The sequence below is a fragment of the Marmota marmota genome, unplaced genomic scaffold (genome assembly GCF_001458135.2).
Source record: "Marmota marmota marmota unplaced genomic scaffold, marMar, whole genome shotgun sequence".
NCBI lineage: Eukaryota > Metazoa > Chordata > Mammalia > Rodentia > Sciuridae > Marmota > Marmota marmota.
Genome location: NW_025999842.1, coordinates 3,460,677 through 3,477,496, shown reverse-complemented (window position 1 = coordinate 3,477,496; position 16,820 = coordinate 3,460,677). Strand labels below are relative to the sequence as shown.

Sequence of the window (16,820 nt, the reverse complement as noted above, 5' to 3'; positions counted from 1 at the left end):
GGGGGGGGGGGGTGCACAGGGAGTAGGGGGCGGTGTTTGTTTGCAGTACTGGGAATTAACCCCAGGGATGTTCTATCACTGAGCCACATCCCCAGCCCTTTTTATTTTTTATTTTGAGACAGGTTCTTATTAAGTTGCTAAGGCTGGCCTCAAACATGCAATTCCCCTGCCTCAGCCTCCTGAAAATGCAATCCCCTTCCCTCAGCTTGGATTACAGGTAGTATGCACCACCATTCCAGCATACCTTAATTAACAGTTAAACTAACATAAATTCCAAAATCCTGTTTGTCCCCAGATGAACACACTAGTTAATATTAACAGAATCAACCAAATGGAAATATCAAATGAGGATCTACTCAAGTAAATAAATGAGTATACCTTGATTCCTGGGCAATGGGCAAAAAAAGCTTCAGGACTCTGAGAATGATAAAGAGCCCCATGGCCAACACAGCCCCAAGGGGCCCGGATGGTGAGGCTTCCACAGTTGAAAAGATCCCCAGAGCGATAGCGATACTTGGCAGCTTCGTTAACAATCTGGGAAGAAGGAGAGAAGGCACATGTTGCAATGAGTCCTTCCTTCCCAATCCATCTTCTAAAATCATCTATTAGAATTTGATTATATTCCCATTAGAAAGTTATAACTGTAAAACACTAAGTTAGGGTTAACAAAATGTGCTTAAGATGGACAATGGGAAGATGGATGCAATACTTCAATACTTCGTGGACTTAGCAACCTCATGAATGCTCATTTACAATAAAATATGAAGCACTTACCTGATCAAAAGCAGGGAAAATGTAATCTGCAAACTGAATTTCAGCAATAGCAGTAGCACCAGTGACTGCAAGTCCAATTCCAAAACCAACAATTCCTTGCTCACACAATGGAGTATTAAAAACTCTGTCTTTTCCTTTAAAAAAAAAAAAAAAAAGGAGGAAAAAAGTAGACAACATGATACATGAGAGTAATATAATGCATAGCACATCTAAAAATTCAGTAAGTTAATAATTGTAAAATGGAGAACTAGAGAAGACATAGAGGAAACAGATAATAAATAGATGGGGATTGATTTAAATTATACAGCAATTACATTAACTGTAAGTAATCAAATGTTTCCATTGAAACACTGTCACGATGGAATAAAATAAAGCAAAACCCAGTCATTTAAAACATAAAGACAAATTTTAAACAAAAAGAAGGAAAAAATACACAATGAAAAACATAATCAAAAGTAAGCTGATGTCACTGTTAATAGCAGACAAAGCCAGCCTCAGGGTGAAAGGCATTACCAAAATTAAGAGGCAAAGTTTATATAGTTGAAGGGTTTGATTCACAAGAAAGACACAACAATCCTAAACCAAAATGTATCTGACAATAGACTCCAAATAAATTGGGAAAATCAACGCAACCAAAAGGAGAAATGGGCAAAGTCACAATATTATAGGGAGATATTTAACATACCCATTCTAATAACTGACATAGAAAGCATACCAAGAAAAAGGTTTAAAAGTATACAAGATGTGGACATGATTATAACTGACATACACAGGACATTATATCCAACAGCTAGGAATACAAATCCTTTTAAAGTAAACAGAGGGCACTTACATTAACTGTTCGTATACTAGGCTATAAGTCCTATTTCATTAGCTTTTAAAGAATTAAAATCATACAAGGTATATTCTCTGACCATGGTGGAATTAAGCAATAATTAACAAAAGAAAATTTGAAACTGTGGGCATACCAGGGATAGTGGTGCATGCCTATAATCCCAGCAGCTTGGGAGGCTAAGGCAGGAGGATCAAGAGTTCAAAGCCAGACTCAGCAAAAGCGCACAGCTAAGCAACTCAGTGAGACCCTGTTTCTAAAGAAAATACAAAATAGGGCTGGGGATGTGGCTCAGTGGTCAAGTGACCCTGAGTTCAATTCCTGGTACCAAAATACAAAATTCCTAGTCAGCTCTCTCTTAGGACCCCTCCCTGTGGAAGTTATGCTTCCTGTTTCAAAATGAAATTGTTACTTTGCTCTCAAAAAAAAAAAAAAAAAAATCCTTATGCTAAATATATACCTCAACATATTGAAGCTCTAAAGACAATGGCAGAGTTGCCTCTTTCAGACTAAACCTCTGGCACTGAATGGTTATAAATTCTAGGCAAAATGGAGGCAGCTAGAAGTCAAACAGACTCAATCTTTTTTTTTTTATTTTTTTTAAATTTTTTAGTTGTAAATGGACACAATACCTTTATTTATTTTTATGTGGTGCTGAGGATTGTACCCAGTGCTTCATGCATGTGAAGCAAGTGCTCCACCACCAAGCAACAACCCCAGCCCCAGACTCAATCTTAATTGGGGTCGGAGAACCCTGCCTGGGGCTGCCAGTGGCTAGAAATGGAAGATGTAAAGCCCTTAAAGAAGGCATACGTGGTGGTGCCCCAAAATGTACACAAACAGCTCAAACACTCAATGACCCCTATACCTCCAGGACCCTCCAAAAAATCCAACAGAAAATAACCTCTGAAAGCGGAAAGAGCTGAGCAGAAATTTCATCTGTGCCCAATGAAGCGGTGACAGAATGAGTCTAAGACTAAATTAGAGGAGTTCGATATACCCCTCTGGCTTCTCATCAAACCACAGGTACAACTTTATTAACATACCACTCAATTGTCATTTAAAATTTTACCACCTCTCAGATACTGCTGGCATTTCATGACAAATTCATTTCACATCAAATTCTAATTTGGGGAACTGAGTGGATGCAAATAATGGCCACCAGTCTGGCCAGGTAGACAAATGTTTTGTGACAGATCTGATAGTCATACTTCATTTCTATAACCCAGGGCCATCAGTTCTTCTTAGTACATAGAATTCACTTTCAGCTCAACCATTTTCTTTAAATATAAACCACAAATAGGGCAGGTGTGGGAAATGCCAACTAGACACATCTTATAGTTTGAAACTCTAAAAGCAGCTGCAAAAACTTAAAAGCATGATTCATACTCATCATGATCTATGACTATCTTCTGAAAGTGTGACCTCAATTCCTCACAATCCCATTTGACAGCAAGTAGCTTGATAATTTTTGAAAATCTATTGATTCCTTTAAACTAAGAATAATTCAGTGGTAGAAATGAACATAAAATTCGAGTAACCAGCAGCAGAATCCACATTCCTGGAACACCTGATCCACCTTAGCCAAACAAGGAGCATTCTTATTTATTCCTTGATGCTTCAAACCCACAGGATGCAGGAATTTTTGATCTTTATAAGAAAATATAGCCATTAGAAGGCAGAAAAAAATAGTAGATTTCTCAGAACTCTTTTGCTCCAAAGGAAGTAGTACAACAAATATCTCCAACGTGTTTGCCTGATATAAAAGGAAGTGTTTCAATGTGAAAACTCTGTTTTTGTTTTCTCCCAAATATTGATGGAGAGTAGAAATACTAATAAGGTGCACAATAACTTCCTCTCTCATAATGCAATTGACACAATGTAAAGTTCATGCACAGCCTAGATGGTAGATGAATTAATACAGTGATTACACTATGAGACAAGGCAGACCAGGATTTAGGTGTTATCTGCACAAATGACTAACATTCCCTAAGACTCTGCTCCTTACATGTAACAGAAAAATCATGATGTTGAAAAGACAAATAATTCAGACATTCCCTCGACAAATGTTTATAAAGTATTTAACATACAAACACTTTTTTCTGCATGTTAAGGAAAACAACAGTAAGAAAAATGAAACAATTTTTATCTTCATGAAGTTCATATTCTAGTTAAGGGAAACATATGATAAAAACAAAATAAAGAAGTAAAATAATTTATGGTGGTAAATGCTATGGAGAAAAGCAAGACAGACAGCGGTGCAGGGTGGGACTATTGTGATCTCAAATAGGGAGATGGAAATCAGGAAGGCCTCTGAAAAGCTACATTTAAGAAAAGAATTGAAAAAAAAAAAATGAGGAGTGTACCATACGTATATTCAAGGGAACAGACGTCTGGGCAGAGTGATCAGCAAGAACAAAGACTTTGGTAAAATCAAGGTTAGCACAATCAGAGAGCAAGTGGGTATGAGAAACCCTGGCAAGACACAAACTCAAGAGTAATGAAGATGAGATGAAGAGGCAGCTGGATCAGCAGGGCCTGTGGAACACGGTGTTTACTTTCACTGAGGAGAACCAGTGAGTCAGAAAGAGGGTGAGGGAGGGAAACAGGAAGTCATACAGCAAAGCCCTGCTGTCCTCTGAGTCCCATTTCAACAGGATCCCCTCTGGCTGGTATTCTGTGAATAGCCTGTCAACAGCAAGGGAGGGCACAGCAAGGCTGATGACAGGATAGTGTGATATTCCCAGCCAGAGATGATGACCCATGATAACAGAGAAAGTGAGACTGGATATATTCTAAAAACAAAGTCAAAAAGATGTGCTGATAAAATTCATGTAGACTGTGAGTCAGAGAAATGCTAAGGATGATTCAAAGGCTTTTGGCCTGAGTAACCTGAGTGGAGAGTTCAGTTTGGGAGACATTTACTGTGAGATGCCTTCAGATGGAAGGTAGAACTGTCAGTTAGACTGCTGGATATGAGGAAGAAGCCTCCAGCATAATGAATGGGATAGGATAAAATTACTTAGTAAATTAAAATGAAGGACACAAGAGTGGTTGTGGATGCTCCAATATTAAGAGAACAGTAGGTGATGGATAATCAGGCCAAAGAGTGAGGAGGAAAACTAGAAAAATGCTGGCCTAGGGGCCAAATGAACAAAGCATTTCCACTGAAGAAAGTGACCAGTGATCAACTTTTGTCATGCACTATCAGACAGTGAGATGAGGGCTGAGAATTTTATCACTGATGACCCTGTCATGACAGTTTCTACAAAGTAGGAGGAAGGGAGGAAACAAAAGCTTAACTATAGTAAATTCAAATGAGAAATTGAAGAAAATGAGTAGTTAGAAGTACGTGGAAAAATTCTGCTATAGAGAAGAGAAGGGCAGCAGTCACCAGCTGAAGGGAACAGTAGAGAATGGAAGAAATAACATATTTGCATACTAATTGGAATGATGTGTAAACAGGGGAATCTGATGAATTTGAGAAAATTACTGAAATGGAGAGAAATAATAATGACATATCTTTATCTTTGAGAAGGAGACTGCAGAGAAAGGGGTTCAGGTGCCTGATATTCATTCAAAGTCAAGGAGCATAAGGGCACTGATACCAGCACATGGACACAGTCAGGGGTGAGGGGTGCCCAAGCACTCTATAGTGGCAGTTACTTAATATTTTTCAATAAAATAAGAAACTAGATTATTAATGAGGAAGGATGGGAAAAGCCATTTGAAGGAAAAAATACACAAGACTGAATGGACAAAAAAATGTGCGTGGATGGGTAGCAATATGAGTGGCCCCTAGAGGTGACTAGTCTTGAACTCAGGATGCAACCAGTTGATGTTGCTCCAGCAACATAGAGCAAAGGGAAGTTGGGTTTAGAGAGAGATGCACGTAAGTAGAACTGGATTTTAACATGGACTCTAAGGTGAGTATAAAGGAAGAAAGGTCACTGGAGAAGACAAAGACAATAACAGGGTGGTGAAATCTGTGGCTTTTGGAATCATAAAGGTCAAAAGATTGCTGTAGTAATGGTACCAGAAGCAGGGAGCTGGAGAAGTTCAAGGCTGAGGACAAGAGTTGGGAATGCTCAACTGAGATTATGGAGAGACTGCAGTCACTGATAATGATAAAAGTATGAATGACCAGCTAAGGTAGGATGAAGGATGTGGCTCAAGCGGTAACGCGCTCGCCTGGCATGCGCGGGGCTCTGGGTTCGATCCTCAGCACCACATAAAAATAAAATAAAGATGTTGTGTCCACCGAAAACTAAAAAATAAATTTAAAAAAAAAGAAACTAAGAAGCCAGAATATTGGAAAGACTGATCATGTAGACACTGACAGGAGAACAGAGAGGGTAGAGTAAGGCGAGGAACAAAGAACTGGAATAGGTCATTAGATGAAAAGGAACAGCAGTGAGAGTTGCTTATCACTTACCTGGCACAATGAAAGTATTTAACAAATATTTATTATAAAAGGATAAATTAGAAAATGGGAGGTAGGCTTAGAAATCTACTTTTTAAGTCTTTTTCTACCTTCTGAGACGACTAAACTTGGCTTTTGGGTATTTGTAATAAAATTTTTCAAATTCCATGTTGTATATATGTAATAATACAATGGTCTTTAACCCAGGTAGTATAAAAATATGGATATTCCTGGGCTAGGCACAATGGCACATGCCTATAATTAAAGCTACTCAGGACGCTGAGACAGGAGATTCACAAGTTCAAGTCCAGTCTGGAAAACATAAAAAGATCCTGTCTCAAATTCCTAAAATAAAATAAAGGGCTGAGAATTAGCTCAGCAGCAGAGCACTTGCCTAGCATGCACAAAGTCCTGGGATTAATACATAGCACTGCAGAAAAATAAATAAATAAGATATCCTTGAAATATACTGTGGTTTAAAATAGTCACCTGTGTGATAACTGAAATGTAGAATTAACTTATGGAATCTCTATGTCTTAAAGGCAGTTGAAGTCCATAATGAAAGAGTGAGTTTCTAAGGCTCAAAGTTGCAAAGAAGAATCTATATTAAAGTGCTATAAATTAAGCTCAACAAATATTTAATGTTACGTACTCTGACTTCATATGAAGGAAAAATCAGGCCTCATCTCTAACAGCTACTGAATGCCTAACAGCTTGGACTGCATCAGAAAAAAGTAAACACTATCTGGATTGCAACTTTCTAAGTCTCAGACTAGCTTTAATGTTTTATTCTAGAAAACTAAGGTAAAAAATATTCATAAAACATGAATTCTCTTGCATTTTGCTACTCCTGCTTAAATTTCAAGCTACATCTTTAACTCCATGATCCCCTGAGTCAATGAAAATATGTGTAGAATGCCAGATGGCTGGCTGATTATATATTTGTCTTGTCAAGTTCTCATTTGTGGAAAATCAAGCATAAAGTCATACCACCACTAATAGTGTTCTTTTGTAAGGAAAAGAGGATTAAGAAGTTCTCCATCACTGACAGTGTACCCTGTTAAAGATATTGTCCGCTACATGGTGCCAAACATCAAAATAAAACCAGCAGTTGATTTCTCTTGCCAAAGAATTAGAGATGGGCAAAACTGAGTCCAGCAGTAAGCCCTCGTCCCATCCAACATTTGGCCAAAATTAAAAACCAGAATCAGCAAAGAGAGGGCAAAAAAACAACAATTAAGAAAAAGAAGGGGCCTTGAGATAACCTCCTGGTAGGGTAAGGAAATTACTGAGTACCTCGGTCTCTTCTTTCCCTAGACATATTTTCAGAAACCATACCTAATTTCAGAGTTTTACTTGTAAACAAGTATCATTCCAAATTATATAAATCTACCAGGAGAAGAATTAAATTTTTCTTTTTCCCACTAAAATTTCTGGAAAAGTAGATTCAAAAGTACCCATTCCAAGCTGGATAGAGTGGCACATCCCTATTATAATCCCAGGAACTCAGGAGGATGATGCAGGAGGATCACAAGTTTGAAGCCAGCCTTAGCAACTTAGTGAGACTCTCAGCAACTTAGCAAGACTGTCTCAAATTAAAAACTAAAAGGGCTAGGGTTATAGTTCAGTGGTAAAGCACCCCTGAGTTCAAACCCAACACCAACAAAAAAAATTAATAGATTAACATAGATGTTAATTGAGCCTCAACAAGTAATTCTAGGCAAAAAGGACTGTCCTGGGTAAACATAGATTTATAGTCACCTTATTATTCGAGGTTAGTAATATTAACACCTAAGTGAAAGGTAATAAATGTTAAAAAAACAATACTGCCCTAACTCATACCTCATCTACCATATATTTAGTCTCCTAAATTAGGCTACTCATTATCCAGTGCAAGAAAATAAAAAGAAAGCTGAATAAGCAATTCAGCCATCATGTAGTGGTCATAGTTGCTGCCTAGGTCAGACACTGATGCACATAGCCAAGATTGTCCATTTGGGAAGAGTTGATGCACGACCAATGAAAGCTTTGGCCAACCCTGTGGGATTTCTGCAGTCAGAATGACCCTTCTGAGTCGTACCTAGTTGAACTGAAATGACCAAGTCTTTGTAGTTTCACACTGACTAGTCAATATGTGGGGGCTGCCAAGCATGACCTCAGACTGGGTGGTTCACTGTAGCTGAAGCAGTCTCCAAAGGGGCGGATGGCTGACACCCGTCAGCAGTAGCATTCTCAGTAGGCAGAGCAACAAGCTAAGTGATCTTCCCAAATGAACAATCTTGGCTATGTGCATCAGTGTCTGACCTAGGCAATAAACTGTGACTGCTACCTTGATGGTTGGTTGAATGGCTTATTCCACTTAAGAATAAATTGGAAAAAGTATTCTAAAAAATAAATGACCCGTTGTGTGTGGTGGCACGTGCCTATAATCACAGTAATTTTTTGAGAGGCTGAGACACATGAAGGCAAGTTCAAGGTCGCCTGGAAACATAGGGAGACTCTGTCTTAAAATAAAAATAAAAATAAAAAAGGCTGAGAATGTACATCAATGGTAGAACAACTCTGGATTCAATCCTCATTACTGCCCCAAAAAAAAATTTTTAAAGAAATAGCCAGGTACAGTAACACACACCTGTAGTCCCAGCTGTGAGGCCAAGACAATAAGATTGCAAGTTGGATGCCAGCCTGGACAATTTAATGAGATACTTTCTCAAAAAAAAAAAAAAATTAGAAAGGGCTGGGGATATCACTCAGTGGTAGAGCAACCCTGGGTTTAATCTCCAGAACCACTAACAATAAACAGATTACCCATGGAAGCTCTGGCAATTGTATAAAAGCAGTATTTTATTAACCAGCTTTAAAAAGTTCAGTAAAAAACTATGCACAATTAACTGGAAAAAAGAAAAGAAGTCATTATGGGATGAATCAATATTTCACTTGAATTAATTTCTAAATTAAAGAGACTATAGGAACATCCTGTATTGTATCCACTGGAGAAACAATATGGTTAAACCTACCATAATTCCACAGGAGGTTAAAAAAAAAAAAACACATTCTTAAGTAAATCGAAAAGGAGAAACCAGCCAGACAATCAATGAGATAACTTAATGATCTGTAATAATTATAGTTTGACATGAAACAATAGCAAGCAGAAAAACTAATTATAGAATCACTAAATCCTAGCATCATTAAGACCTTCCCACCAATGTCCACATTCGTCAAGAAACCAAGTGTCTGGTTAAGTGGTTTGTCCAAAGTCCACAGCCAGGAATCAGAGTAGCCTTGGTACCCTAAAAACACTTGTTTCCCTGTACTAGGAAATGTCTTTCCTAAGTTGACTACTGCAAACTATTCAACTCAAAAAAATGCTAAAATATATCCAATTAGACCTTAATTATCTAGCACCACAGCCACGGATACAAAATTGTTTTAAACACCTAATCTGAATGTAATCAATTGTATGTAGACAATGTCCTCAAATTCCCTCAGATGTTTCCTCAAAAAGTTAAAGAAAATCAGATAGCTAATTTAAACTTTCACAATATGGGACCTAGTTACCAACAAAGAAATAAAATAAAAATCCTCTTTAAAAGGAAAATGATAGACAATGGTCAAGAAACTCCTAGTTGAGAGACTGTTTTAAAAAACCTTTTAAAAGGAATTGCTTCAAACTTTGATTCAATAATTAACTGCATAATAAGATAGCACTGTTACTCTGCAGAAATGTTAAGCTACTTTGTAGAAATATCTATCCCCTCAAAATAGTATAAAAGCTCCAAATTTGTAGACAGAACTAAAATATTACTGATAGTAAATTAAAATACTACTGGTAGAAAAGTATCAAATTGTTTTAATATAATGCACTTTTTTTAAAAAAAAAAAAGGAGTGAAATGGAAAGAAAACAACTAAATAGATAAAACAGAAATTTCAGGTAAAGTTCTCAAAACAGTTCAGACTCAACTGAAATCTCCAATATATCAGTTTTATACTCCAACAAATCAGCATCATTGTGATAGTTATCAAAAGAAAGTTAAATTGTATTCAATATTTCTTGCTTGCTATGCTCTTGAAGTTAGTCATATTTTTTAAGTTTGTATTTTTAAATAAATCATAAAAGGAATTTTAAAAGATAAAATAAAAATAATGTGGGTACATAAACATTGGGTCTTTTGTTTGTCAAGAAGTTCAATTATGATTAGCAATTACCATATTAGAGACTACTGAAAATATGGAACATTGGAATGAAATTATTTTAACAACAAAGTACTCAGTTTGTCACAAATTAGATAAGATCTTTAATGAATGAGCTGTCTCCCAAGAGGAAGAGCAAACTGATGATACAATAAGAAAGGAAGACTTCTCTAGCATACCTTCTTAATCTTATTAGATAAACATAGCAAGGATAATGTCAAACTCCCCAAATCACCTCTTTCCACCATCAGACCAAGTAATTATTCTGACCAAGTAAAAAAATATAACTTGATTTAATCTTTTTTTATGGAACAGAATAAACATTTACACATTATGCCTTTGACCATGACTATAATTGGATGCTACAAATGATATCCAGATATACCACTTATAACTTCCATTACTGTCCTCAAGCAACTTACAATGTAATAGTAAATGAGATGTGAAAATAAAACACTTATTAGAGGAGAGGGAAAAGAAGGAGAGAGTCTCATTTTCTATTATTTATTTGTTTATTTTTTAGGAGATGGCGTCTCAGTATATTGTTCAGCCAGGCTTGCAACTCCTGGGCTCAAGGATCCAGAAAGAAGGGATCCTTTAGGCCTGGAGAAATCTTGCAAAGTTTCATGAAAGAGAAGGCACTGGAATGGGCACAATTTTGATAAGCACAGTGGGAGAGGGAACAGTGTGACTAAAGGCACAGAGGCAGAAAACAAAGTGCAAATTCAGAGTTGGGAAATAAACCAAGAAGGTGCAAGTATAAGGGGATTACAAATAGTAGTGGGAGATAAAAGGTAGGAAGTCTGGCAACTTGGTACAGCAGTTAAAGTTTGTGAGCTCTGGAATCAAAATGCCTGTGTTTAATGTGGCTCCACCATTGCACAGCTGTGTGATTGTAGATCATGCTTCAATTTCCTCCTCCGTAAACTAGGATAAAAATACCTAACCTGCCTACCAATCAAGGTCGATTTAAGGATCAAACAAGATAAGGCACATTACAAGTAGAATGCAAACCATAAATCACTATATGAATGCAGCATGTTATTACCAGGATAATGGTAAGGAAAATAAAAAGGAGAATAAATAGAAAATTACTACAGAATCAATAGGATTGAATAGTTGTCAGTCGACAGGCATGTGGGAGCTAAGAATCCCCGAAGTTGGCACTGAGAGATACTGGGGACTCTGCATGTTCTTCAAGGCCCCAGGCCCTCAGCTGGAGAAGCAATGCATCCTTCTAGCCCCCAACCTCCATCCACCCCAGCTAAAAGATGTCTATGGAAGCCCAACTCACTAAATAATAAGCACACCTCTCACTATGGAGATCTGGGGTGAAAGATGGGGTAGGAAAGGAAGTTCAGCCACAGTGGCTATGACAGGCAATTTAAAACTGTGGGCCAAAATCCTATTTGTCAGGTTTAGGTCTTAAATATCCCATGTGGAAGGTTTGGTCACTAGCCTTGGGCACCAGACAGAGGCCCTTTAGGAAGGCAGGCCTAGCAGAAGGAAGTTAGGTCTGTGGGAGTGTGCCCTTGAAGGTGATATTGAGGAGCCCAAGCCTTTCCCTTAGCGTTTAGCTTCCCAGACACCGTGAGTTAAACAGTTTTCCTCTGGCAGGCTCTCCCACCACTCGGTGTACTATTCTGCCACAGGCCCAAAGACAACTGAGCCAACCAACCATGGTCTGAAACCTCTAAAATTATACACCAAAAAAAGAACAAAAAAAAACCCTATCCTCCTTTTAAATTAATTTTCTCAGGTATCTTGTCACAGAGGCAGAAATCTGACCAACTCTGTCCCACTGGCAAGACCATGAGTAAGCAGGTAGGAGGCTGCCTGCACCTTCATTCACTAGACAGGCTAGGACTATGAACAAAAGGCTTGGCCCTGCTAACCTGCAAAAAAGATCCCCCAGCAGTGAGAATGAAGCAATTAAGAGCAAAGGCAAACTCAGCAGCTGCTGCTGCTGCTGCTCAGTCCTAGAGACTATGCAGACCAAGGCACAAAGCCCAGGGTGCCTGAAGCCTTCCAATGCACTGCTTGAAATTGAGGGGCAGAAGATCCCAAAGGATTGGCAGTCTCAGTCAAGCAAGAAACCTCTTGGAAACTCCGCTCTCTACTACTCCCCCCAAGGGTACCTGAGCAAGCCAGTGTAAGGTCCCTGTGCTACATGCTATTTACCATAATGCTTGAGTAAGGCCCTCAAGACACGGTGATCCACGGGTGGCAGTACAAAACCAATTCTGGAGGCCAGAGCCCTAGACATCTTCAGGAATTGTCCAGCACTGGCTTTGATGAGAGCTATAGGCCCACAGAAGGCATATTATAACTAGTAATAAATCAACTGCTGGTGTTTTGACACTGTGCATAAGCTGAAATTTTGTTTCTGAGCATAATCAATGTGGTTTAAGGAGATAAAATTCCCACTTATGAAATCACTTTATTGTGAATGAAACTTAATGTAAACAATTGAAATCTGGAGATATGGATTTTGGGGAACACATACTATTACAACTATTTAAGCTTAAATTAGGCTCTCCTTTTAGTGAAACTTGAAAAGAAAAACAAAACAAAACAAAACAAAAAAACTCACTCCAAACTGCTATTTACTGTGTTTTAAAAAAAGAGAGACAGGACTATAATTTTGTAATGTGAGAATGAAAACAATCTATTTGGTCCTTTTACTTGCTTTTTTTTTTTTTCCTTGTAGTGCTGGGTATCACATGCATGACCTAATGCATGCTAAACACATGCTTTACCACAGGGCCACATCCTTAACCCTGATTATTCTACCTTTTATTAAAATCAAATTGACAAGTTTACTGATGTAATTACATAAATGTCTTAAGTGGAGCTATCTAAAACTTATAAGAGGAGCTGGGAGTGTAACTCAGTGGCAGAGCCCTTGCTTCACTGTGCAAAGCCCTGGGTTCAATCCCCAGTACCACAAAAGAAATAAGAAAACAACTTATTAAGAGATTAAAGTTGGAATTTACAGAAATACATACCAAAAAATGTAATTTAAAAAAACAGACACACACATATACATAGCTGAAGCTGAATAAACAGATTCCAAACAACAAATATAGAAAGTATCTCTGAATAAACCTATAACAACTTCATGATGATTGAATATAATCAAAGCTGTCTTTCCATAAGGCCGAAAGAAATATTTCCATCATCCTTGTGATACCAGCTGGAATTTAAAGGCAAACCATCTACATTTTTCTTTTTAATCTTCCTTCATTTATATGGAAATGAGATGTTTCCTAAAACATATCAGTACCCAGGACCTGCGTCAACAGCAAAGCTCAAAGCACACAAATTCCTCCAGCTGATTCCAGACTATAAGTGAAAACAGCAAGCCAACATCATCTAAAACCCATGTGCGTCATTCACCAAGGAGGACATTACTGAGCTGTCAATTTCCATTAACCTGCCTAGCTTTATAAATAGCCTAAACTTCCCTATCTAAATAGGTTGTTGCCCTTTTCTCAGAAGTGAAGGGAACAACATGACAAAGAAGCATGAAAAATAAATGAGCTTTCCCCTTTGTTAACAAGAGAAGGTTGACAGTAAACCAATTCTACATCCAGATTGAAGAGCTATTAATAAAATAAAGCTCAAAAGAATGAAGAATCAGTTGTAAAGAAAAAATAACCCAATATGCACCAAAAATATCTGTTGCTTTTAAAATATCTGTCAATCTCACTGTTATAGGAACTAACTCAAGGTCCCTATAAAGGCAGAGCCAAACACAAATACCATAACTAAGATCTTTAATATGGTCCCAAAAGCAATACAGTGCAAAAGCCTCAGATGATTCATGTTTGGCCTAAAAGATAACCAATTAATGTTGAAAAGCATATTATATTATTCTATTCCAAATCTGGAATTTTTTTAACTTACAGCATCATAATTTCCTATGCTAGCTCTAGACATTTTTTTTCTCTAAAATCAATTATAACCAACAAATCCTACACATCATTTCTACAACCTAATTACCTGTCTGATTTGCACACCAATGAATAAATAAAAGCAGAATCAGAAAATGTATCAATGGAATTTATCAAAAAGAAGAAATGACTAGTAGATATCATTAATCAGGCTAGTGAATCCATTAAAACATCTAATTAATATTCAACTGGGCAGAAAACATGGGTGGCCTATATTAAGCCAGATAAAATATGTGTGGATTCATAAGCATTTAAATACACACATACACGCACATCATCCAGGCGATACTTAAAAAACTCATCAAAAACAGCATGACATAGTGACTTCTCACATATTTTAAGGACAGTCAGCTCACAGATATATCTAGGACACAAACACTAAAAATTAAGTTAAATTGAGGGATTTCCAAGCAATCAAAGAACGATGACAAAGTATATTTAAGCAAGAAAGAGTTGACCACAGTTGTATTTTGGGAAAATTAATCTCAAAGATGCACATAATATGATGAATGGCCATTTGCCTCTACTGCAAAGAATCAAATCCTGTCAATTCTCCCTGGCTAACTCCATCACTGGCTCTGCTCTTCCCTATGCTGCCCTACATTAGAAAGAAACAATGGTTCCCAAACAGTGCTCACTCACAACTGCCACCTCTGCAAAGCTGGGAGAAGTAAAAATTCTCAGGACCCACCTCAGGCCAACAACTCAGAAATCCTGGAGTGGTTTCCAGTAATCTGTGACTTAGCAAACCTTCCAGATGCTTCTTATGCACACATGCTAAACCTTAAATCTCCTGAACTCAGCAATCCCCTCACTCCTGGTCTCCCTGCCTTCAGCCTCAGCTCCCCACACTGTGGACAGAGTTACATACTAAATTACCCACTTCATAATTTTACCCATCACCTTGTGTGATGGTAGTCAGACTATAAGAACCTCTTTTAAGCAGAAAAAAATAGACAGCCAATGTCAAATTAGCTATTTCTAATGCTACTAAAATGTCTACAAGCAAAAAGAACAGTTGAATAAAACTAAAAACAACTTTTTATATTTATCAAGCCTAGATATCATTAAAACCACTTTTTTCCAAAGAGAACACAAAACCAATACAATGAAGAACATTTTATCAGAAATCATGTTCTGAAACTCAAACACAACATCAGGTTTAACCACAGAAGGATGAGATCTCAGGCCCAGTTCCAGTTGTGCTTCTTGGGAAAGGTACTTAACCTCCTTATGCCTCAGTTTCTACATCTGAAGCATGGATGTTAAGAGAATTTCACAGTTTGTGAGGGTTAGGTGAGTTAATATATGCAAAGTCCTTAGAACAGTACTGGGCATGTAAAAAGCACTGTTAAAGAGTTTTCTGCTACTATTGTCATCACATCATTATCAGTATTATCATACTAATATAGTAAACACCTAGGCATGTAAGCACAGTACCAACTGCTAACTGTCCCCAAACATTTTTTCTCCCACTCTTCTACAGTAGAAGGGAACAACATGACAAAGAAGCATGAAAAACAAATGAGCTAGAGTTCTAGCTGAGCACAGCCACACAGAACAAAGACTGCATTTCCCAGCCTCACTTACATCTAGATGTTGTTTATCCTTTCCATGGAAAATTTACCTCCATGGGCTGGGGATATAGCTTAGTAGTAGAGCACTTGCCTAGCATGTATGAGGTCCTATGTTCAATCCTCAGCAGCACATAAAAATAAATAAATAAAATAAAGGTATTGTGTACATCTACAACCAAAAAAAATTTTTTAATTAATCCAATCTCAACCAAATGCCGAATGTTTTCTTTCATTTAAGGAGGCTGATTCATAGTGGGGTGGGGAGAGGGAGCATGGGAGGAGTAGATGAACTCTAGAAAGGGCAGAGGGGTTGGAGGGGAAAGGAGGGGGCATGGGGTTAGAAATGATGGTGGAACGTGATGATCATTATTATCCAAAGTACATATATGAAGACACGAATTGGTGTGACTATACTCTGTATACAACCAGAGATATGAAAAATTGTGCTCTATATGTGTAATAAGAATTGTAATGCATTCTGCTGTCGTATATAAATTTTTTTAAAAAGTAGAATTTTTAAAAAATTAATCTCTAGGGCTCTGCCCAGTGTGGAGGAAAGCTAAAAAGAAAGATGGGAGCTTCTTCAAAAGACTTTCAGTCAATTCTCCTTATTCTAGAGTCCCATTCCCCATTTCCCAGAGAGACCTGGTATTGCCAGTCCTGAGCCTTTGGATAACTCTTGTGATGTAAACCAGGTTGGTTCTTAACTATCCACTCTGGATCCTGCTTTTCCAAACCTACTAATCTCCTTACCTTCCGGTTTCTAACAATTTGTTCAGATTGTCTCCAACCCAATCCTACTCATGGATTTAGTCCTTTATAAAGTAAGATCCCTTAACACTCTAGTGGAGCTTAGGGAGGAAACAAAAGCAAAAGCCTATGTTGAATGGATTCTTTTCTAAAAGTCTTGACCATCATTTTCTATTAAAACTCTCAGTGAATTCAGCAAAGTGGCAGGATATAAAATCAACACGCATAAATCAAAGGCATTTCTGTATATCAGCGACAAAACTTCTGAAACGGAAATGAGGAAAAACACTCCATTCACAATATCCTCAAAAAAAAT

The 16,820-nt window shown here is 37.6% G+C and overlaps 1 protein-coding gene across 3 annotated transcripts in view; it reads right to left on the bottom strand.

Moving 5' to 3' along the window:
• The window catches only part of Bckdhb (branched chain keto acid dehydrogenase E1 subunit beta), a 191,474-nt gene that overhangs the window by 144,025 nt on the left and 30,629 nt on the right, over window positions 1-16,820 (bottom strand). For all 3 annotated transcript variants that reach the window (XM_015498944.2, XM_048801570.1, XM_048801617.1), the window contains exons 4-5: window positions 775-908; window positions 379-534 (exon numbers count right to left, since the gene is read on the bottom strand). In XM_015498944.2, coding sequence (XP_015354430.1) covers window positions 379-534; window positions 775-908 — 290 coding nt within the window. The remainder of the gene's footprint in view (window positions 1-378; window positions 535-774; window positions 909-16,820) is intronic.